General features: G+C 45.0%; 1 protein-coding gene across 4 annotated transcripts in view; it reads right to left on the bottom strand.

Annotated features, from left to right (window-relative positions):
• Positions 1-1673: 1673 nt before the first annotated feature.
• The window catches only part of ZBBX (zinc finger B-box domain containing), a 182708-nt gene continuing 158726 nt past the window's right edge, over positions 1674-25655 (bottom strand). For all 4 annotated transcript variants that reach the window (XM_030217101.1, XM_030217100.1, XM_030217098.1 and 1 more), the window contains 2 exons: positions 4111-4246; positions 1674-2304 (listed from right to left, as the gene is read on the bottom strand). In XM_030217101.1, coding sequence (XP_030072961.1) covers positions 2229-2304; positions 4111-4246 — 212 coding nt within the window. In that variant the 3' untranslated portion in view covers positions 1674-2228. The remainder of the gene's footprint in view (positions 2305-4110; positions 4247-25655) is intronic.

Consider the following 25655-nt stretch of genomic DNA (forward strand, 5'->3'; position numbering starts at 1 on the left):
TCGCTAAAGGCGAGACTGGAGGAAAGGGGTTGGGAATTGCCATCTATGGGATGTCAGGGAGGTGGATGGCTTGGCCTCTATGGGATGTTGGAGGTGGGGACATATCATGGGATGGTAGAAAGTAAATTGTGGGCACCTGGGGGGTTACTTCACATTGGCCCATTTAAAAGAAATCAGGTTCACCTTAGGTGCTGCCATTTTTGCATTACTGCAGCCAGAATGTGCAAGTTATTAACCTGCGGTATTAGAGTCCCACAGGCTAGTGTCTTGTAGGGTAAATTGAGCTCCATTATCTACCCCCTTTGCTCAGGTACACCAATGTAACATAATAGTGTCTAACATTTCACTGCCTGAACTATATCAATGATCAATATTCTCAATATTTTTTGAAAATATAAACTTTCCCTCAATGCCAAGTCACAAGCTAGAGGAATAGTCTGGAATTTGGCAGCTTAGATTTAATACTAAAGAATGCTAGGTCATGCATTTGGGCTGCTAAAAATCAAGGAAATGGTACAGTTTAGGGGGTGAAGAACTTTTGTGCACAAAAGAGCAGCAGGACTTGGGTATGATCGTGTGTGACAAAGCAACGGCGAAAGCTAGAAGGATGCTGGAGCGCAAAGGGAGAAAAATGGTCAGTAGGAAAAAGGTGATGATGCCCCTGTTGGGGACACTGGTGAGACCTCATTTAGAATATTGCGTACAATTCTGGAGACACCACCTTCAAAAAGGATGGAGTGGGTTCATAGGGTGGCTACTAAAATGGTCATTGGTCTTCGGTATAAAGCATATGGGGAAAGACTTAAAGATCTCAATATGTACACTTTGGAAGAAAGGCGGGAAAGGGGAAATATAATAGAGATGTTTCAATACCTACGCGGCATAAATGCACAGGAGGAGAGTCTCTTTCAATAAAAGGAAGCTGTAGAACGAGGGGACATAGGATAAAGGTGAAAGGGAATAGATTCAGAAGTAACCTAAGGAAATACCATATTTTTCGGACTATAAGACGCACCGGACCATAAGACGCACCTAGGTTTTAGAGGAGGGAAATAGGAAAAAAAAATTCGGACTACAAGACGCACTTTTTCCCTCCTCTAAAACCTAGGTGCTCCAGTGCGTCTTGTCCGAATCCCTCCCTCCAAGTTCGGGATCGCCCTCCCTAGGGTTACCTCCCCTCCCCCCCGGCTCTGTCACCACCTCTCCCCTTACTCACGCGATCTTCCCTGGTGGTCTAGTGACGTCGGGGGAAGGAAAGAGCCCCCTCTTTCCTGCCCAGCGCGCTGCTCTGCATCCTCCTGTATGCTGCCTGTGACGGTCTCGGCGAGATTCAAAATGGCCGCCGAGAATTGAAGTCTCGCAAGGCCACTTCAATTTTTGGCGGCCATTTTGAATCTCGCCGAGACCATCACAGGCAGCATACAGGAGGATGCAGAGCAGCGCGCTGGGCAGGAAAGAGGGGGCTCTTTCCTGCCCTGACGTCACTAGACCACCAGGGAAGATCACGTGAGTAAGGGGAGAGGTGGTGACAGGGCCGGGGGGAGGGGAGGTAACCCTAGGGAGGGCGATCCCGAACTCGGAGGACTGGCGGCCTGCTAAATCTCTACCTTCAGACTATAAGACGCACCCCCCATTTTCCTCCCAAATTTGGGGGGAGAAAAGTGCGTCTTTATAGTCCGAAAAATACGGTACTTCTTCACGGAAAAGGTGGTGAATTCATGGAATGGTCTCCCAGTAGAAGTGGTGGAGGCAAAAATGGTATCTGAATTCAAGAGAACTTCGGACACGTACATAAGATCTCTAAGGGAGTGATAGGGAGAGTAGATGGCATGGATGGGCAGACTGGCTAGGCCATATGGTCTTTATCTGCCTACATTTTGTCTATGTTTCTATAAGAATAATTAAATGGGAACATATATTTATTGTACATTATTAATAAAATATGCCTTCCTCTATTTGAAACACAAAAACTACTTACGACACAATTCATAAGAAAACAGACATTTAATAAACATACCACATATCTTTGGTAATGGCCATCAATCTGATTAAACTACTCATAACCCAAGTTTACAATACATACAGTAATTCAAAGAAAAAGGCTATGCAAAATTAAATTTAATGTAGAACGATTGTTGAATTCCCCACCAGTGTGTGCAAATATTTTGACTTGCTACATAACAGGTAAGCTAATTGATGATTTGCTTATTGATCCACTTCCCCGAGTGTTACTGTAGTGATTTAACACTTTCTTTGTCCCAAAGAATCTCATATTTCTCTCTCTCACATTCTTCATCTGAGCTTCTGCAAGACAAGACAGCATGATATTCAATAGCTTGGCTGGGTCATAGACAACATGAACAAACAATACACAGACTAGAATTCAGCTAGATTATAATGAATCACTAATAAAAATAATAATATAAGTAGCATAATTTGCTCTAAGAAATAATCCACTGCTTTTTTTGTCATATCCAGGGCTTTTTTTGAGGGGGTACTTGGGGGTACTGAGTACCAGAACCCAGCGCTGCGCACATCTAGTAGCGCTGTAGAAATGATAAGTAGTAGTAGTACTTTTCCATTATCTGCTAAAATTGATCCACAGTACCCAAGTTTTAATGAAAGACCTCCTACACACCAATTCTGCCTTGTCATAGATTCTGAGACTGGTTGCAGGGGGTCTGGTTATTTTGGGGTGGTCCCTCAATGATCACCCCACCCCTGAAGGGTGGCCTGGCATTTGAGTACCGGCACTTTTTTCACTCGAAAAAAACGCACTGGTCATATCATTTGCAAATGGTGAAGTAAATATATACTTCCACTCATTTTAAGATGCCATTATATATGATAGAGTTGAAGTTGAGAGCACAAAGTATGTGGGCTATAAGGAGGAAACACAAGAGAAACACAGAGCAGGATAACTAATGATGACTGAGTGACAACTGGAGAAGACAACTGGGCTCTGAGGGGCGAGTGGAGCCCTGCAACTGTCAGCTGCTATAAAGGAGTGTCTCAAGCCGCTAAGGATCAGTTGGAACCTGGAACTGTAGTTACCCTGAAATGGAGGAACTGATGGCAGATTGTGCTAATATGGGATATACACACATACAGTGGTTGAGAGGAAAGGCCGCAAACTAAGTAAGTTTGATTCATACCCAGTGAATCTGGACGTTGATGCATGGGCCAAGAACCCCTGAAGAGAAGAGTGAAAATGCTAAAGCAAGATAGAACTATTATAAATTTGAGCGTGGAATAACTTGAGTTTGCCAATGGAGTTGTTTCAGTTGTGCTACTCAAGAGTGGCTAGCAAAAGCAATATACTTTTGAACTTTGCTTTTTAATTTGAGTCTGCTATTAATTAATAATACTCTTCTATAATGGCCTTTCTGAGCTGAAACCACTAACAAGCATTTCTAGAACTTTCTACAGGGAAGCATACATGGCTATCTCGTGGGAGTGATGTTTAAGCTGCCCAAAGGAAAGATTTGAGCCATGGGGAATTGTGAATCAGTAAGCCAGGGTGGAAGGTCCCCACCTGTGCAGTGAACTTGGATAAGGAGACCACAAGGGCTAACCATGACAATAGGGATAAATAAATATACTACAGTTGAGATACAGTGACTCTTGTTTATGTCCCCATTTTATATACCTGGTGGATCACAATAGAGGATCCATTTATACGCAAAAGGGTCAAAAAGAACCTTAGCGATATGGCTACCATACAGATCATGACTGCATGCATGTTGATTTTATCTGTTACGGTTCCACCAGTATCAAGAACTGAACCAAGCTCTTGAAGTGATTTTAACAGAATAAGACTGAATTGAATTTGGAAATCCTTCAGTCCCTGATTCTGTCCACTCTATCAACAGACTATCCTATACACCTGAATAAACTAAGCCAACATTTCAATGACTAGTTTACTTTCAGACAAAATTATTAATTGATATAACAGAATGACATTATGGGAATTCAATAATGTATAGTCTGGCAAGTAAAATGTATATACATTTATAGAAGATCAGTACTGTAGTATCCCACCTTCAAACTTTTCTACATCATATGTTTCACTGCTCCATGCCCTCAATTTAATCAGGAAGTTCAACTTACCTTGCCGCAATTGCAATGATGTGATCTTTATCTCCTGGCCTCTCATTAACTTCAGTAGTCTCACTTTTATTCTTTAAACATCTGTTGTGGCCTGATAAATCTCCAGCTGTTAAACTGTAAAGATTTTTCTGGGAATCTGAAACAATTTAGTATATGTCATTTTTTGTATTGTAGACACTTTTCTGTCATGGCAAGGACAATTCTTAAGGTATACAGTAGGGATATGCATTTATTAGCATGTATTTGGTTCATTAGTGCACCTTAAAAATGTAATGCATAAAAAATCAATTTAACATGGTAACTTACAAACTGACACACATAAAATCAATTTGTACGTACTGAAATATTCTTATACACATTAAATGAAATGAAGAATAAAAAGGTATGAATCATGAACAAAGGATCACAACTTCAAAAATGGACTAAAAGTTCCCTGTGCACATGCCTAATAAATAAGTTACCCAAGTAATTTTCCTGTCTCTGAACTGCCTTCCTCAGAGATGCTAAAAAGCACATATGGATCTCATAACACATATTGGGGTCCTTTTACTAAAGTGCGCTGAAAAATGGCCTGCGCTGTTGTAGGTACATGCAGGGCCGGTCTTAGCAAGTATTGGGCCCTGTGCAGACCAATTTGATGGGGCCCCATCCCCAACCAGGGAAGCTGGGCAAGGCTACTTCTGGAGAGGTGACATGATGGTGGGGGGTAGGGATCTCTGGAGATGGGGGGAAGCCCACAAATATGTTCACCTAAGGAGCCAAACCAAGAAACACACAGTTTGTGAGACTATCAAGCTTATTTTCAAAAGAGGACGCCCATCTTTCGACACAAATCGGAAGATGGACGTCCTTCTCACAGTGTTGCCCAAATCGGCGTAATCGAAAGTCGACTTTGGGCGTCCCCAACTGCTTTCCATCGGGGGACGACCAAAGTTTACGAGGGTGTGTCGGTGGCGTAGCAAAGGCGGGACTTGGGTGTGCCTAACACATGGGTGTCCTCGATCCATAAAATGGAAAAAAAAAAGGGCGTCCCTGACGAGCACTTGGACGCCTTTACCTGGTCCTGTTTTTCTTACGACCAAGGCACAAAAAGGTGCCCACACTGACCAGATGACCATCGGAGAGAATCGGGGATCACTTCCTCTTACTCCCCCAGTGGTCATTAACCTCCTCCCACCCTCAAAACAAATCTTTAAAAATCTTTTGTGCCATCCTCAAATGTCATACTTAGGTCCATCACAGCTTTATGCAGGTCCCTGGAACAGTGTTAGTGGGTACAGTGCACTTCAGGCAGGCGGACCCAGGCTCATCCCCCCCTACCTGTTACACTTGTGGTGGTAAATGTGAGCCCTCCAAAACCCACCACAAACCCCCTGTACCCACATCAAGGTGCCCCCCTTCACCCGTAAGGGCTATGGTAGTGGTTGGTGTCCTGACATGTCAGGGGGACCAGTGCACTACGAATGCTAGCTCCTCCCACGACCAAAGGGCTTACATTTGGTCGTTTCTGAGATGGGTGTCCTTAGTTTCCATTATCGCCAAAAATCAGAAACGACCAAGTCTAGGGACAACCATCTCTAAGGACGACCTAAATTTCAAGATTTGGGCGTCCCCGACCGTATTATCAAAACGAAAGATGGGCGTTCCTCTTGTTTCGAAAATACGGGTTTCCCAGCCCCTACATCGGGACATTTTGCTGAGGACGTCCTCAGCAAAACTTGGGCGTCCCCTTCGATTATGCCCCTCTATATGTCCCTTCTCCCCTCCCTCCAAGTTTATCAATGGTCTCCTGCCACCTCTTCCTGCTCCTACTGTGCTACTTCTTTAGGCTCATATAGCCCAGTACCCTCACCATTTCTACATCCTGAGATATAATGGGATAATATTTTTAATTTTTGTGAGAAACGGCAATCTGTGTATAACTATGAAGGACAGATTTCGGAAAGGTGATGGTGATACAGAATTTAAGTTTCTTCAGATCAACACAGAAGTCAAAATGAGAAGTGGCGAATGTTATGACTCTCAGAAAGAGACGAAGATGAGACCTTGTTCAGCACAAACAGTGAGTACATGCACACCTCATGAATCCCCTGCTATAAATGTCACTTCACGCCACTGAGGGTATAACTAAAAATTAACGCGGTAGTGCTGATGTTCAATACTATTCGTTTAAGTTTAGCCTGTTAAATCTATCCCTAAATATCTGGTTAACTTTTGAGTATTTTGAAACAGCCAGACTCAATAAGATATCTTTTTGAATTTCAGCTGGACACTGATCTCAAGTTTTAAAGACAGAGTTTGTCCCAGTTCAAATTCTGAATTGAATGATTAACTGTTCACTCGTCCTCTAGATTGTTCACTTGTCTTTAGATTGTAAGCTCTTAGAGCAGGGACTGTCCTTCTATGTTTAAATTGTACAGCGCTGCGTAACCCTAGTAGCGCTTTAGAAGGTAAAATTATGTATCATACCTGATAAATTTTCTTTCCATTAATCATAGCTGATCAATCCATAGACTGGTGGGTTGTGTCCATCTACCAGCAGGTGGAGATAGAGAGCAATCCTTTTGCCTCCCTATATGTGGTCATGTGCTGCCGGAAACTCCTCAGTATGTCGATATCCAAGCTCCATCCGCAGGACTCAGCACTTAGAGAATTACACCCACAAAGGGACACTCTGCCCAGCTCACCACCGCCGAAACGGGGGAGGGGAATTAACCCAGCTCAGCCCCACACAAGTGGGGGAGGGGAATCCGTCCAGCTCATCCCCGCGGAGCGGGGGAGGGACACCACCCCGCCGATGCGGGGGGATCTGGCTTATCCTGCAACCGCAACCGCGGGAGGAGCTGACTGACCCTAACACTGCCGAAGCGGGAAGGGTACAAAGCTGCCCTACAGCCGCACGAAGCGGGAGGGAGCGCCGGCAGAATTTATGTCTCAATCCAGCCCCGTAAAACGGAGGGGAGAGGAATGCAGCAGCTCACTGTAACACAAACTTGTCTCAACTCTTGAAGAATCCAATTGAAAAACTTGAACAAAAAAATCCTCCTGAAGGAACTGAAGACTAAACTTGAACCTGAAATGCAACCAGAATATAAACAGTACAGATATCTGGGAGGGGCTATGGATTGATCAGCTATGATTAATGGAAAGAAAATTATCAGGTATGATACATAATTTTACCTTCCATATCATCATGCTGATCAATCCATAGACTGGTGGGATGTACCGAAGCAGTACTCACCCAGGGCGGGACATAGAAATCCCTGACCGCAACACTGAAGCTCCAAACCGGGCCTCCGCCCGAGCAGCCACAGTCAAGCGGTAATGCCTGGAGAAGGTATGGGCCGATGCCCAAGTTGCCGCCTTGCATATCTCTTCCAAGGAGACGGACCCGGCCTCTGCCATCGAGGCCGCCTGAGCTCTAGTGGAGTGAGCCTTCAGCTGAATAGGCGGCACCTTCCCCGCGGCCACATAAGCCGCTGCAATGGCTTCCTTGACCCATCTTGCCACTGTAGGCTTAGCAGCCTGCAGACCCTTACGAGGACCTGCAAACAGGACAAACAGATGATCCGATTTCCGGAAATCATTGGTCACTTCCAAGTATCTGATGATGACTCATCTCACATCCAGAAATTTGAGAGCAGAGTATTCCTCTGGGTAGTCCTCCCTACGAAAGGAAGGGAGACAGAGCTGCTGATTCACATGGAAGCGAGAAACAATCTTGGGCAGGAAGGAAGGCACTGTGCGAATAGTCACTCCTGCCTCAGTGAACTGCAGAAAAGGCTCTCAACATGAGAGCGCCTGGAGCTCGGAAACTCTTCTGGCTGAAGTGATAGCCACCAAAAAGACTGCTTTCAACGTCAGGTCTTTCAGAGATGCCCTCGACAAGGGTTCAAAAGGCGGCTTCTGCAAGGCTCTTAGCTCCAGGTTGAGATTCCACGCAGGCACCACTGAGTGCAGAGGAGGGCGCAGGTGATTAACTCCCTTGAGGAAACGTACCACATCTGGCTGCGAAGCCAGGGAAGCACCCTTCAGGCGGCCCCTGAAGCAAGCCAGAGCCGCTACCTGGACTTTAAGGGAACTGAGCGACAGGCCTTTCTCCAGACCTTCTTGCAGGAACGCCAGCACTGAAGAAATTGGAGCAGTGAAGGGAGAAAGTGAGCCTGCTTCACACCACGCTGCAAAGGTACGCCAAACCCTGGCGTAAGCAGTAGAAGTAGAGCGCTTCCTCGCTCTCAGCATAGTGGCGATGACCTTGTCTGAGAAGCCCTTCTTCCTCAGACGCTGCCGCTCAATAGCCAGGCCGTAAGACCAAAGGGGGAGGGATCCTCCATCACCACGGGACCCTGATGCAACAGGCCCTGCTCCACTGGCAGCCGCAGAGGGTCGTCCACTGAGAGCCTGATCAAGTCCGCATACCAGGGACGTCTGGGCCAGTCCGGACCCACCAGGATTATTCGGCCCGGATGCTTTGCCACCCGATCTAGTACCCTGCCCAACATGGGGCAGGGCGGGAACACATAGAGAAGCTCCTGTGTCGGCCACTGTTGGAGAAGAGCATCTACTCCCAGAGATCGAGGGTCCCGTCCTCTGCTGAAAAAGCGCGGCACTTGGCAATTGGCCGATGACGCCATCAGATCTAGGCTCGGCTGGCCCCAGCGCTTCGTGATGTCCAAGAACGCCTGAGCCGATAACTGCCACTCTCCGGGATCCAAGGTATGGCGACTGAGAAAGTCCGCCTTGACATTCATGACTCCGGCAATGTGGGCCGCTGACAGCTGTTCCAGGTTCGCTTCCGCCCACTGGCATAGATTCATGGCTTCCTTGGCTAGAGGGGCGCTCTTGGTACCTCCCTGGCGGTTGACATAGGCCACAGCCGTGGCATTGTCCGACAGGACCCGTACTGGCTTCAACGCCAGTACCGGGAGGAACTCCAAAAGCGCCAACCGAATGGCTCTGAGTTCCAGGAGGTTGATAGACCACTTTGCCTCTGCAGAAGACCAGAGCCCCTGCACTGTCCTTCCCAAGCAGTGGGCTCCCCAGCCCGTCAAAGAGGCGTCCGTCGTGACGACAATCCACTCCGGGGTCACAAGAGGCATCCCTGCAGACAACTTGTCTGTCTTCAGCCACCAGCTCAGCGCCTTGCGCACTGCTGGGTCCAAGGGAAGGCGCACAGCATAATCCTCCGACACAGGAGTCCAGCGCTGCAGCAGAGAGTGTTGTAGTGGTCTCATATGAGCCCTGGCCCAGGGCACTACTTCCATCGTGGCCTTCATAGAGCCCAACAGCTGCACATAGTCCCAAGCCCGAAGCGGAGAGGCTACTAGGAACTGGTCCACCTGAGCCTGAAGTTTGACAATCCGATTGTCCGGCAGGAACACTCTGCCTACTTGGGTGTCGAATCGAACTCCCAGATACTCCAGGGACTGAGTCGGGCGCAGCTGGCTTTTCTCCCAGTTGATGATCCACCCCAGGGAGCTCAAAAGAGCAATCACCCGGTCCACAGCTTTGCTGCACTCTGCATAAGAGGGGGCTCGGATCAACCAGTCGTCCAGATAAGGATGGACTTGTACTCCTTCCTTTCGCAGGAAGGCCGCGATGACCACCATTACTTTGGAGAAGGTCCGCAGAGCAGTAGCCAACCCGAACGGGAGGGCTCTGAACTGGAAGTGTCGGCCCAGTACTGCAAAACGCAGAAAGCGTTGATGAGGAGGCCAGATGGGAATATGCAAGTACGCTTCCTTGATGTCCAAGGATGCCAGGAACTCCCCTGCCTTCACTGCCGCTATAACAGAGCGGAGAGTCTCCATGCGAAAGTGCCGAACTTTCAAGGCCCGATTGACCCCTTTGAGGTCGAGGATAGGCCGTACAGAACCTCCTTTCTTTGGTACCACAAAGTAAATGGAGTAACGTCCCTTGCCAAGCTGATTTTCTGGCACCGGAACGACCGTACCCAGGCGGATCAGATTGTCCAAGGTCTGCTGCACTGCCACAGCTTTGACCGGAGACTTGCAGGGAGAGAGTACAAACCCATCTCTTAAGGGTCGGCAGAACTCTAGCTTGTAGCCGTCTCTGATGACTTCCAGCACCCAAGCGTCTGAAGTTACCCTGGTCCACTCGCCCAGAAACGAGGACAGGCGTCCTCCAATCTGCACTGGGCCATGGACCAGGACCCCGTCATTGGGTACGAGACCCTGGGGGAGGACCGGAGGGCGCACCTCCGGGATGGCGGTCTCTGCGAAAGGAATGCTGCTTGGGGGAGAAGTTCCTCTTGAAGGAAGAGGGGGCAGAGGAGCTCGACTTGCCCGGGCGGTACCGACGGGCTTCCTGAAAACGTCCTCTGGAGATACCAGGGCGAGCACTGGCCCGAGCCCTGACCTCTGGTAACCTCTTGCCCTTAGACGTGCCAAGATCGGTCACAATTTTGTCCAGCTCGATCCCAAAGAGCAGCTTGCCTTTAAAAGGCAACTTAGCCAGGCGGGACTTAGAGGCGTGGTCCGCAGACCAATGTTTCAGCCAAAGCCAGCGCCGCGCAGAGACTGTCTGAGCCATACCTTTAGCCGAGGCTCTCAAGACATCATACAGCAAGTCTGCCAAATAAGCCAAGCCCGATTCCAGGGCCGGCCAATCAGCCCTCAAGGAAGGATCCGAGGGGGAAGCCCGCTGCACAATCGTCAGGCACGCCCTGGCCACGTAGGAGCCGCAAACTGAGGCCTGCAAACTTAAGGCAGCCGACTCGAAGGACGACCTTAAGGCCGCCTCCAATCTTCTGTCTTGGGCGTCCTTTAGGGCCGTGCCACCTTCCACCGGCAACGCCGTTTTCTTAGTCACCGCAGTGATTAAAGAATCCACGGTAGGCCAAAGAAAGGCCTCCCGTTCACTTTCAGGCAAAGGATAGAGGCGGGACATAGCCCTAGCCACTTTGAGGCTCGCTTCCGGGACATCCCATTGAGCTGAAATTAAGGTGTGCATGGCATCATGCACGTGGAAGGTTCTAGGCGGGCGCTTCGTCCCCAGCATAATGGCGGAGCCAACAGGGGCTCAGGGAGAGACGTCCTCTGGAGAGGAAATCTTCAAAATGCTCATGGCCTGCACTAACAGGTTGGGCAAATCCTCAGAGCGAAAGATCCGCGCTGCAGAGGGGTCATCCGCTCCATCCGAGCGGGAATCCGTCTCCTCCAAGGAATCCCCAAAGGACCGTTGGGAGAACTCAGATACGCTGCCCTCATCTACATCAGAGGAAACAGAGTCCTCTAAGGCCTGGGAATCCACCCGAGGGCGTTTACTTCTGGGGGCCTCAACCCCTTTATCGGACAAGGGAGAAGGGGCAGCGTTTTGCATAAGGAAGGCCTGATGCAGCAGCAAAATAAACTCGGGGGAGAAACCACCCAGACTGTGCACTTCAGCAGCCTGGGCCACAGCCCTAGATGCACCCTCAACCGGCGCTCGCAAGAGCGGGGGAGAAGCATGCTGCGCATCCAAGATGGCGTCCGGCGCAACACTCCGCGAAGGAGCCGCGCGGGAAGAACGGCGCTTAACTTTAGCCGCTTTTTTGCCGTCGCCCAAATCAAGGGCGGCCATGGCATTAACGTCTCCCAGCTCAAGGGCGGCCCAAGAAGAAGCCGTCCGAGCAGAGTGGCCGGCCAGGATGGCGGAGGCGAGCAGCAGGGGATGGGCGCTTATGGCGGGAAAAACCGCCGCACCGGAGGAAGACCCGGGACACTGACCGGCCTCCGAACTGACAACCAACAAGGGCGAATCAGACTTTAAGACCCCCGCATCCCCGCTAGAAGCGCACACGCGGTCCGGGGAGCGATCCTTCGCGCCCTCGCCCTCCGACGCCATAGGCCACGTGGAGATCGATCGGGGAACCCCCTGCCCGCTATAAAAAGGTAAAAATTACCTGCTTCTCGCTCCGAGCTGTAACGACCTGGTGTCCCAGTGAGTAGCTGCAATAAACGTTTAAATAAACGTCGAAATAAACGCCCTTAAGGACGTCCAAAATTTTTTTTTTTTTAACGGAGCCAGCGGGAGGGGGGAGAAAAGGAGGGACCTGGCGCCACCAGGTTTGCACTTGCTCAAGAAGAGCCCTCAACCCCAGGTACTCAACAAAACCTAAAAATTAGGCTTGGAGACCTAGCCAGAGCTGCTGCTGTGTGTGACCACCACCTGCTGAGATAGAGAACATACTGGGGAGTTTCCGACAGCACATGACCACATATAGGGAGGCAAAAGGATTGCTCTCTATCTCCACCTGCTGGTAGATGGACACAACCCACCAGTCTATGGATTGATCAGCATGATGATATGGAAACGCTAGTTAGTAGTAGTAGTAGTAGTATGTACTCAGTCCAGTAGAAATCTCTTCTAGATTTCCAAACCAAATGTAACCTCATTTGAACTAAAAACTAACAGGTTGATATTTGAAAACACTTATGTATTCAGAACCTGATGCTAATCACATAAGTGCTTTCAGAAAAAAAAATCTGTGCCAGCTAACAGACCACTTTCGGCTAGACAACTCAGTGTCTGGCCACAATAGATCTTTTGCTTTAAGAAAAGCCAAAGGCTTAAGGGTACTGTGCAAAGAGTAGTCATAACCTGAATAGTTAAGTGATCAGTTTAAGGACACTGAATACTGGGCATAAAGATAAGCAGAGTCAACATTTGCTTATCTTCATGTAGCAGATGTGGCTCTGAATTTTGCCCCCCCCCCCCTCAAATTCTTATATTCAACTTAGAATTTGTTAAGCAGCTATGCTTAAACTTCAATGCAAACTATTGTATTGCCCAGCTCACCAAGTAGAAATATTAATACCATGTAAAGATCAAAATTAGATCTGCGAATAACATTTCTTCTACAAGTCAGCCAAACCAGGTCACAAACTAAGTTAAGTTGACCCCTTCCCCTTTCCTTAACTCAGAAAGAATTTGAAGCAATTTCAAAATGGCTCATCTATTGTTACAAAGCATTGGTTGGAGGAGTGGTCTAGTGGTTAGAGCACCGGTCTTGCAATCCAGAGGTGGCCAATTCAAATCCCGCTGCTGCTCCTTGTGATCTTGGGCAAGTCACTTAACCCTCCATTGCCTCAGGTACAAACTTAGATTTATAAACCCTCCTGGGAAAGAGAAATATCCAGTGTACCTGAATGTAACTCACCTTGAGCTACTACTGAAAAAAGGTGTGAGCAAATACAGTGCAATACGCTTAAGTGCAAGGGTCTAGGACCAAAGAAATGCATGCAGTTAACCAGAGCGTGCACTTAACTGTTGTGACCCAAATAAGCTTGACATCTGATAAACATGGACAGTACTGTTTATTATACATACAGTAGACAGTCTCCGTTAACTGACATTAGGCTTACTTGAAGTAATCACAGTCCTCTGTACAATCTTGGGTCTGTGAGTTCCATACACTACGTCTGCCAGACGGTAAAAACTGTCATAGCACTTGCATCCAGTGGCCTCCAGATAGGCCCGCATGGTGTTGAGACTCTCCAGCGCTCTTGCAAAAGTGACAGGAGGAGGTTGTTGAATTTTGTCAGCATGTGCCTCGCTGCTCATTTTTTCATCTGTTCCATCATCAGCCGTTGTTGCCTGCGTGTAGGTGCATATCTCGACATCAGTGCTGTCTTCAGTAACACCGGCTGGGATGTCAATAACCTGTTCATCTGACGCGTTTTGAAACAGCTACATCTGTTTTGTCCCTCTCCACATCCATAAAAAAGCTTGCCCGCTTGTAGCAGTTCACAATGTTTGCCTGTGTAACATGATTCCAGGCTTCTTTCTGCATATGTAGGGAATCCAACAGTGATAGATTACGAGTCAGTTCAACAGCACCTTTATCCTTGCCAGTCTGGTCATCCATAACGCTCATCAGATGACGTAGCACAAGAGCCCGATAATGTTGTTTGAAATTGGCTATTATGCCGACTCATAGGTTGGATCAGAGAGGTAGTGTTTGGTGGCAGGAACACCACCTTGACATTAGACAGCCTGACATCATCCCTGTGTGCAGCACAGTTATCACAAAGCAGCAAAATCAGACGCTTTGTGTCCGAATTCTAGTGTCTAACTTCTTTAGCCATTGCTTCCAAATTTCCCCAGTCATCCATGAATTTGCGATAGCCTCATATGACACAGGAAGTCGCTTAACATTCTTGAAGCAACGGGGCTGTTTGCGCTTTCCAATGATGAAGGGTTCCAACTTCTCACACCTATCCATATTGCAGCAAAGGAGGATCGTCAGTCGGTCCTTCGACGTTTTACCTCCAGTAGTTTCGGCATGTTTGAATGTAAGTGTTCCATCAGGAATCGCTCGCCAGTAGGGACCGTTTTCATCAGCATTGAAAATGTCATGAGGTGCAAACTCGTTCAAGATGGTAGGAAGAAATGAAACAACCCAATTTTCAGCACCAAAGTCATCAGCGTCTTGTTTCTCACCATGCTGTTTCTTGAATTTTATGCTGTTCCTCTCCTTCCATCTTTCCAACCATCCAACAGTGGTTTTGAATTCAGTTAGTCCAAGACTTTCAGCTAGCTGGTTAGCTTTCTCCATAAGCAGTGGACCACTGACAGGAAACTGTCTGCTCCTGACTCGAGAACACCACCGAAGAAGAGCATCTTCTACCTCCTCAGCTTTTACCGCCCATTTTCGTTTCCTTTGTGGATTTGTATTGTTTTGCCAGTCTTCCAGAAGCTGGTGTTTCTGCTTCAAGACACGTGAAATTTGACTGGGATTGACACCATATTCTTTAGCAATAGATGCTTGACTTTGTTTTCTAATTTTAAGAACTTCTGTTCGTTCAGCCATTGTTAAAGTCTTACAGTTCCGCCGCGACAACGACCCCGGTGTACGCTTATACTGCCTGTGGCAAAGAGGCAGTAAATTTGAAATCTCGTTGGTTGTCACGCGCCAATCAGCTTCCATATTCCATGCACATGCTTATGCGGAGTCTTTCCTGCAGAGGAGTGGTCTTGAACCATGCATAGTGAATCTTGCACTTATCAGTGGTGTGCAAAACCGAAGTCTGTCCCCAAAGAAACTGATGGTGCCAAAAACAGGACCGAAGTACAGCATGCAGTTAAACAGAGCATGTGCTTATCCGACATGAACTTAAATGGAGTGCACTGTACATATCAACCTGCAACAAAAACTGTAGCTAATTGTGCTCCTCATTGCTCCTTAGAACTTCTACTTCTGTAAAACTTCTGAACCATACTGGCTCTTAACTCAAGTTTATAGTGCTGAGGTATTAACTCCTAACAGTGAGCACGAAGAGCAAAAATTATGAAGCCTGGAATTTGATCAAGCTCATAGAACCTGAGAGGTCTGCAATAAAGAGGAGATTCTCAACGTGAATGTAGTGTGTGTGCATGCCTATCTGAATTGGTACAGAATGCATGAGTGTTACAGCAGCAGAAGGAGGAAGAGAGAGAGAGGCTATGAAGAGTTCTTTCAGCTCCAAGGTAATTAAAATAGCTGTCACGCATCTGTAGGTCCACTTAGAAAAAAGGAACCTTTGCTTTAATTTGTAATGTTTATCTTTCCACTCATCTGAAATATACATTATTAAATAGCTTTATTTAATAATAATGGGTAGACTTAAGGAAGATCAAAAGAATGAATTCCTATGTTATAGCGAAAAACCACATTTTAATCACAATTTACATTTTGAAAAATTACATATGGATATGAAATATGAATATGCTTAAAAATCTTCACAACTGATTATTCATAAATGAATGGCAACATTTTTATTAATATATACATTTTATTTTTTACTTTAATTAATGGGTGTCACTGAGAAATTTCAGCGTTTTAGCGGAAGTGACACAATTATGAAATCACCCGCATTTATAAAGAGCAAGTTGAGTGACTCATGGCCATCTTTGAGAGTCAGTGAGCAGGTTGTGGGTGAAATAGTACATTTTGTTTTTAATGTTGCTTACACGTTTGTTCTATTTTTAGGAAGCAAGGTCCTATAAACTCTGATGCAGCTTACTAGCAAACATTGGCCACGTCTGTGGGACCCTGTCTTTTTTTTTCCCATTTGCAGTCGCTCTCTTTGAAATACAGATATGTCTTTAAAGGTTATTGCACTGAGGGTTGCACAGACTGTGAAGTAATCATTTAGGGCCTTGTTTACCAAGATGTGTTAACGTTTTTAGTGCTAAAAACATTAGCGTGCTTCTAACGCAGTTTAGTAAACAGGGCCCTTAAATATAAAGTGAAAGCTTTTTTCAGTCAATGAGGTGAGCACCCTTTAATGTCAGGTATTTCAGTTTTATTCCTGACTTGGGTTCTGAGGCTTTTTCCTTCCATCTGAGTCACTAATATCCACATTCTAATTTTCAGTAGAACTGATTTAAGTGGAATTTGTTTAGCAGAGTTTGATAGAAATTATTCCACAATCTTCTATTTTCTATTTTTCATTTCATTCCCTAATTTTTTTTCATTTTGGGGGCAGTGCCATCAATAGTATGCAATAGGGCACACTCTCGAAAGGGGAAGAGGATGGTCTTTGATATACCGCCTTTCTATGGTTACAATCAAAGCTACATATTATATACGGGTACTTATTTTGTACCTGGGACAATGGATGGTTAAGTGATCCATCAGACATGGAGAGATCCCCAAAGTAGATTTCTTTTGGTCAAGGTTTCTGTTAACAAAAACCCCCTACTACTGTGTAATGTATATGGACCGAATGTCTATGACCATACCTAGGTTAAAACTATTATACGTAAGGTGATCGGGGTTGTGGATATACCCATCATTATGGGGGGTGACTTCAATATGGTTCATGATCCTGTTCTGGATAGATCTCGTGGCTGTGGGGGAGGGGGATCCCCAGCTAAAGGTATTCCTTTATTGTGTTCAAATTTGGATTTATTGGATGTTTGGAGTACGCTGCACCCCCTGGAAAGAGATTATACACACTTGTCGAGGGCACATAGTTCACAATCTCCGATTGACTACTGGCTTTTGTCCACGGGGTTGTTTTCCTCAGTGGTCTCGACAGGGATTGGAGCCTATAGTGTTTCAGATTATGCATGTGTTTGGTGTTCCATTGATCTAAAAGGCCCTGATGGTGCACAGTTTGTTTGGCATTTCCCTCCACAGTTATATTGAGACCCAGCATTTCAAGATTTTTTTGATGCAGAAATGGATGGATTAGCTTCATAATGCAGGTCATAGGGATCAGCCAATCTTGTATTGGGAGGCAGCTAAAGCTGTGTTGAGAGGGGAGATAATGGCTTATTCTTCCTTCATGCGTAAGGCTCAAGATACAGAAATTTTGAAACTAGAAAAACAACTAGTGCAGGTCCGACGTCAATATGGGGTAGCCACGACCCTGGATTGAGAAGTTCCCTAATTGCGTTTCAATCTTCCCTCAATGAACTTCTTCATCAGAGGGCGCTGAAATTATTTAAGTACTACAAATATCAGTTGTATCTTCACAGGAATAAAGCTGGGAAGCTCAAGTCTCATTTGATTAGGCAGTCTAGGGGGTCTTGGGTTATACCTCAGATTGACAGGGGCGATGGTACGAAGGTACGTACGGATCGGGAGATTGCTGAAAGCATACCCGGAAAAGAATACTTTGGAGGGGGACATATATTTGGGTAGTTTGGATTTGCCTTGCTGTGATGCAGCAGATTTGGCTAAGCTCAATGCCCCCATTTCAGAAGATGGCTTTGGTAATCCAAAGCACCCTGGGTAAGATGCCAGGTCCGGATGGATTTAGAGCTGAATTTTATAAATTGCTTTCCCCATCGATTGTTCCCACTTTGCAATCTTTTTTTTTTTTTACCCAATTTGTAGCTTCGGGGGACATCCCACAATCTCTTCAATTGGCACACATTGTACTACTGTTGAAAACCGGAAGGGACCCTACGCAGCCTTCTTCCTATAGGCCTATCTCTCTTTTGAATAGAGGCTAAACTATACGCAAAAATATTGGCGAATAGATTGGCGCGGGTGCTTCCGGACTTAATAGCAGAACCACAGGTGGGATTTGTCCGTGGAAGGCCAATAACTCATAATATGCGAAAGCTTTTACTGTCGATGGAACATAAGGAGAGGGTAGGTCAGCCTTCTTTGTCAGTTTTGACGCAGAGAAGGTGTTTTATCAAGTGGTTTGGGGATTTCTTTTTGCGGTGCTTCCTAGATATTGTGAAGAATCCCTCCGCTCCTTTAAGGAAAATTCTGGCCTCCGGCCCAAGTTTTATATATGATAATCCACTGAGATACAACACCCTGTAATCCCCAGATGTGCCCTTCGACCTGGGGTACGTCAGCAGCACTATTTCAGCACAGCTCCCGAAATATACAGTCAGGAAAATAACTCCAGCAGTTTCAAGAATGTAATTCCAAAAACAAACAGTTCAAAAAAAAAAAAACCCAGTAGTTTCAATAATGCAGTTCCAAAAGCAAAACAGTTCAGGAATCTCAACAGCTTCAAAAAATGCAGTTCATAAACACCTAGCTCAGAAATCCCCCATCAGTTTCAATAACGCAGTTCAACACAAACAGCGCATGAATCTCAGCAGTTACAATGATGCAATTCAAAATAAGCGATTCCAAAAACAAAAACCGTCCCCCAAAAACAAGCAGTTCAAAGAAAACAAGCACGTCCAAACAGGCAGTTCAAAAACAAGCAGTTTAAAAATCCCCTCCCCAGCAGTTCAGAGGGAGAGAGCCTCCAGGGGACCCACCCTTCTCTGGCCAGCTCTATCTCCTGGCTTCCTCCCACTTGACCCTTTCGCTTCCTGGCTCCTCCACGATAGCCACTGTCTTCCTTTTTTTACCCAGACCCCACACCAAGCGGTCACCTGCTGTTTGAACTTTCCACCTTTGGATCTTGCCAGAGCTGCAATATCCATCGGCTCCTCTTGCCTCACTTCTTCCCCCTTCCATTCCATAGGCTCCTCGCCCCACCCTTTCTCCAGCTGATCCTCCTCCCCCTGATCAGTTCTGCTTAGAGGCTCCCCCTCCATTCCTGGCCTCCCGACCGCGTCTTGGGTTTCACCTTTACCTGCCTTTCCCTTGGGCTCCACTGGGGGCTGCTAGGATAGGAAGTCTTTGATTCTGTTGTAAGACCTCCTCAAGGGCTGCTGGGAATCATAGTTTTTACCCTGCCTCCAGCCCTCTGGGGAAAATGATCTATGCCTTCTCCTGACATGTGGAACTCCCTGAGCTAAGAATCTGGGTTGTCCCCTCCCTCTGGGCCTTATCTTCCCCTCCGCCGGTACCCCCCTCTCTGTTCCCTTATCCCCTTCTTCACAATATGGGGTAACTGTTTTTTTATTGGATGCTGTGTGAACTCTCTATAAAGCTCCTAAAGCAAGATTACAGATTAACGATGTCTTTTCCTCGGAATTTGAGATTCGTCGGGGTACTCGTCAAGCCTGTCCCGTCACCCCCGCTCTTTCTCCTATCTTTAGACCCGTTGATTAGGGAAATTGTTAGCAATCCAGATATACAAGGGGTCAGTATAAGTTCCCAAGAGTTTAAACATTCCGCATTTGCAGATGATTTATTGGTACATATGGTATTTCCAAAGCACATAGACTTACAAAGTTCCATTGTAACCTATGGAACATTGTCACCTATGGAACTTTGTAAGTCTAAATGCTTTGAAAATCAGCCCCATTGTCAACCCCCATGGATCCTTTGGAAACGTTGATGGAGAGTTTTGGTGAATATGGGGATTTCTCAGGCTTTAAATTGAATTTGAATAAGTCCCTGGTGTTGCCTACCAGGCTTTCGGTCAAGGAGAACTGGAGGGGCCAAGAACTAAAAACACAGGTCAGAAGACTAGAAAGGGCATGGAGCAAAAAAAAAGATGATCACACACTCAGAGTGGAAACAGGTACAAAGAAAATACAAATACAAAATCAGACATACCAAAAGAATGCACTACAAAACTATAATAGGACCAAACTACAAGGACACGCACAAACTTTTCACTTGTAAACAACCTCCTAAACACCACACGGGTCACCTCGAATAGCACAGACACCCCATCGGCCACCAACTTAGCGAAATATTTCAATGAAAAAATCACAAAGCTCCGACGTATGATACCAAGCAATACCATTGAGTATACAAGCATCCTTGAATGCTTAGACCCAAATCCTGGGGAATACCCAGCCGATCGATCATGGACCAATTTTGACCTGATTTCAATAAATGAACTCACACACTGGCTCAGTAAATATGCCAAATCTCAATGCAAAGTTGACATTTGCCCTACCAGCCTAATAAGATCCGCACCCAAACAATTCAAACAAGACCTCACGAACCAAGTAAACTATAGACTCATAAATGGACTCTTCCCCACGGAAAATGGAAATATCCTACTCACTCCACTGCCTAAAGATGCCAAGAAAAGCACAATGGACTTAACCAACTACCGACCAGTCGCTTCTATCCCACTCACAACAAAATTGATGGAAGGCATAGTGACGAAACAACTCACGGAATACCTGACCAAACACTCAATTTTACACGAGTCTCAATCAGAATTTCGATCAAATCATAGTACTGAAACTGTACTAGTGTCGACAATGAACACATTCAAAAAAACGATCGCAACCGGCAAGAACATATTCAAACTACAATTCGACATGGTGGATCATGAAATACTATTACACCTACTAGAGTACTTTGGAATCGGAGGCCAAGTTCTCAAATGGTTTGAAGGATTCCTCACCACCAGAATGCAGAGTTCCTCAAGGATCCCCCCTCTCACCAACTATCTTCAACCTAATGCTGATACCATTAGCCAAACTCCTAGCCAATCAAAACCTTAACCCTTACATATATGCCGATGACGTTACGATCCATATCCCGTTCAAAAGTGACTTAAACGAAATAACCAACGAGATCAACCAGAGCTTCCAGACAATGCACTCTTGGGCGGACTCATTCAAGTTAAAATTCAACGCAGAAAAAACTCAGTGTCTAGTTCTCACCTCCCCAATACAATACAAACAAATACCCCACAATAACCACACCCTACTGCACACTTCCTATCTCAGAAAATCTGAAAATCCTTGGAGTCACTATTGATCGAAACCTCACTCTCGACACCCACACAAAGAACACGATGAAAAAAAATGTTCCAATCGATGTGGAAACTCAAAAGAATAAAACCTTTTTTCCCAAGAAACATCTTCCGCACCCTAGTACAGTCATTGGTATTAAGCCACTTGGACTACTGTAACGCTCTGTACGCAGGCTGCAAAGAACAGACCATCAAAAAACTCCAAACAGCCCAGAACACTGCAGCCAGACTCATTTTTGGAACACCTAAATATGAAAGTGCGAAACCCCTCAGAGAGAAACTCCACTGGCTCCTGCTCAAGGAACGAATTGAGTTCAAGATCTGCACGACTGTACACAAAATCATTCACGCAGATGCCCACTCTATATGTTAAACTTAGTGGACTTATCGCCCAGGAATGCCAAAAGATCGGCCCGCAAATTCCTCAACCTGAACTTTTCCAGCTGCAAAGGAATGAAATACAAACAGGCTTATGCTACTACCTTTGCGTACAAAAGTACACAGTTTTGGAACACACTACCCATGGCCCTAAAAACCATGACCAATCTAACCAGCTTTCGCAAAGCTTTGAAAACACATCTCTTCAACAGAGCCTACAAAAGTCACCCTCAATGAAACAAATCATTCCTTAAACCACCCAAGTACACCAAAACACCTCTCACACGACCTTACCTAACACCTTCTACCTAAATTCCTCTTTCACCTCAGCTTATGATTGACTGTTTTCTTAAATCATGTAATGACGTTCTCATTTCCATACTCTGTAAGCCACATTGAACCTGCAAAAAGGTGGGAAAATGTGGGGTACAAATACAATAAATAAATAAATAAATGGGAGGTTAACTCCTTTCGTTATTTGGGTATTCAGCTCCCTAAAAATACAACCACTCTTTATAAGGTGAATTTTACAGCATTACTGGATCACACTGGTGCCCAGTTGGCTAAGTGGATACATCTTCCGCTGATGATCCACGGTAGAATCCAACTTTTTAATATGGTATTATTTCCTAAGTGGTTGTATGTTCTTCAATTATTGCCCCTCAAGTTGTTGAAAAGAGATTTGGTCACGTTACAGAAATTGCTGTCTCGTTTTTGCTGGGTCGGGCGGAAACCGAAACTGTCTTTTAAATATCTACTTGGTTCTTGGAGATACAGAGGATTAGGTCTTCTAAAATTACGCTTATATAATTACGCTTGTCTTCTTCGACACCTGGGGGATTGGATATTGGAGGAGCAAAGTTATATGCCGCGTAGGTACGAGGCAGCCTTTTATTCTCCGTGGCATGTCCATTCTCTCTTGCATTCCCCAACGGGCTGTTTGCCCTCAAGTGTCCGCCTCAGTGTAATATTTCTGTCATTGAGACAGGTGTGGTATTATTTGATTCCACTTTTGGGGGGCCAGCCTGAGATCTCAGATCAGTTACCGATTTTGGGTAATTTGCAGTTCTCACCAGGGCTTGATAATGTGAGTTTTAGATGATGGGCAGATAGGGGTTATTTTCTGTTACAACATGTGTTGGATGGGCAAGGCAGGATGCTCTCTTGGAATATATTGCGTGAATGGGGGGTAGTAGAGACTAATGATTTTATGGCATATAATCAGTTGAGGTATTATATACGCTCCTTGGATATGTCCGCTTTATCATTTTCTCTGGCCACATGTTTACAGACGTTTTTTGATAAGTTTCAGGATGGAGAGCTGTCAGTGTCTGGTTTATATGAAGAATTGCAATCTATCTTACCACCTCAGAAATTTGTGGATCTGAGTGCTAAATGGGGTTGAGATCTGGGGTTGTCAGACACATCCGTAGATCCGTATAAGCTTATTAAGCGTATCCCGGAGATGTCGGTGAGTGTGGAGCTGAGGGAATGTCAATTTCGTACACTACAAAGAGCATATTTCACGGAGGAACAACTCTAAGGTGGGGGCAATAGATTCTCCGATTTGTCAAAAGTGCAGGCAAGGTCAAAATTCCTTTTTTCACACATTTTGGGGTTGTCTGAAGATTAGGAGTTTTTGGAATGACATATCTATTTATCTTACTAAATTGTTGGGCCAGGTGGTTCCCTTATCCCCTGTGGGGTTTTTCTTATTTTTTAAGTATGAAACCTTCCGCATTCAAAATCTTGTTTTAAATAGGTGAATTTTTAAAAGTTTCTTAAAATTCATCATATCGGCTATTGTTCTTAAATCAGCTGGTAACTTGTTCCATAAATGGACCAGCCAGAGAGAAAAATAAAGCTCTCATCTCAATAAAATGTATCTTTTCTATCAATGGAATCATCAGATAACTGATGCCCACTCAGCTCCTATAAACCATCAGCTTCCAGTTAAATCTGGTTGATATTACTACATCATGACACGCTTTTGTTTCTTGAGTATTGCAGCACAATGAAGTAATGTTCTAAACACACTAGTAGAAACACCTACAAATGGCACACAAAGTATCACACAGTTTAAATCGTGCAAGTTTAAATCACAAGTTTAAATCGTGCATAGCCAGCCCAGTTTGCAAACAACCATGTGCTCAGCTTGTAAAACATAATAAAGAAAAATGAAGCTGTAACATATGGGAACAAGGCAAGAAAAGCATACTCAAGAAACATTTGTCATGTAGAAATGCAGCTTAAAATGTGCTAAGATTTGAACCAATCTGTTCAGCATTAATAAATCCAGTGACTTAGAACTAACGTGGCCATATGCTTAAGGGGTACTACATGCATTTTGTTAAAATGTTGCTATAAAACAATCCTAGTGATTATTTGCCAGTGTAGAAAGGTATGATTTTGGAAACATGCATTTCAACTGGCAGTCCTTTTTTTTTTTTTTTGTATTTATATGGCGCTTCAAATTGTTGCCCTCAGTATTTATTTTTCAAGATTTATATCCTGCCCAATCTAACAATCCTAGGTGGCTCACAATAAAAATATACATAATATAAAAGTAACAACAATATATTACAAGACATTCCAACACTTAAGTCAAGAGCTGCATAACATCTTCAATTAACTTCATTCCATGTGATCTCCCAACAATTAAATCTAGGAATTGCTTCCATTTACCAGATCTCATTACTCCTGGTCATTTCCATAATATTGCTGAAACAGTCGTGTTTTTAGCTCTTTCTTAAATCAGTCAAGATTCGTCAGTTTCCTCATCTCAAGGGGCAAAGCATTTCAAAGTTTAGGGGGCCTGTTTACTAAGCTGCGCTGTAGGCGTGCTAATGCTAGAGACACCCATATATTCTTATGGGTGTCTAGCGTTAGTGCGTGCTAATTTTTAACATGCACTAAAAACACTAGCGCACTTTAGTAAACAGGGCCCTTGGTCCTTTAATTTTTAACACTTAGGGCCCTGTTTACTAAGCTGCGCTGGCATGCTAACTTTTTAACATGCACTAACGATAGAGATACCCATTCTATTCCTATGGGTGTCTAGCATTAATACACACAAAATTTTATTGCGCGCTAAAATGTTTGTGCACCTACAGCGCGGCTTAGTAAACAGAGCCCTAGGTTCGATATTCTTCCAAACCAACAATATGATACGATGGAGTCGCCAACACCACTCTATCTGCGGGCCATAAAGTCCTCACTGGTTGATATATTTTTAGATTAGCTGCAACATTTGGAGAGATTGCATTTATTCAATGTTTTAAAAACTAAACAAAGCACCTTAAATGAAATTCTTAATTCAATTGGCAACCAATGCAACATCTTTAAGACTGGAGTAATACAAAGAAACCGAGGAGTATTAGTTAACACTCTTGCAGTGGCATTCTGTGCGACTTAAACACTTTGAAACAATTTTTAGGTAGTCCAATTAACAAAGAGTTACAATAGTCAAAGCAGGGGAAAATAACACTCTGAACAAGTCTAAAATTAGAATCACACAATAAATGTTTTAATCTTCTAATAAGTTTAATTGCACTAGTGGGGACTAGTTTCTCATTTCACTGTCAATGTAGATCTGTATATGAAACTATAGCAATGGCACTGCAGGAATTTCATATCTACATTAATATTATGGAATAATTTTATAAAGTGCTCTGTATGTAAATCAAGTTTTATATCAAAAAAAGGACTCATTATATAAAACCTGCAGGAGTATAAGCAAGCAATGAATAAGTGAATAGAAAGTGTGAGTCCACTTTTACACGATCTGCAGATAGGCATTTCCATAGCTGTAATTTGGGGGGGGGGGGGGGGGGGGGGGGGAGTATGGGCGAACATGCAACGTATGCATTTATTTCATAAAATATGTGACATAACATACAAATGTACACTTTCAGAACAGGTGTAAATTTGTACATGAGGATCTGTACGCTACTGGGGCTATTTTAGAAAGGTATTATTCTGACCATGCTCATGGCAACACATACTGGTTGGCAGTACACATAGAGGCTCTGCATAGAGGAGCTGTTTTTCCTGCATCGGCAGTGGATTACAATTGTAGCAGAAATGGAGCTG

This window comes from Microcaecilia unicolor, chromosome 10 (genome assembly GCF_901765095.1).
Source record: "Microcaecilia unicolor chromosome 10, aMicUni1.1, whole genome shotgun sequence".
Lineage (NCBI taxonomy): Eukaryota > Metazoa > Chordata > Amphibia > Gymnophiona > Siphonopidae > Microcaecilia > Microcaecilia unicolor.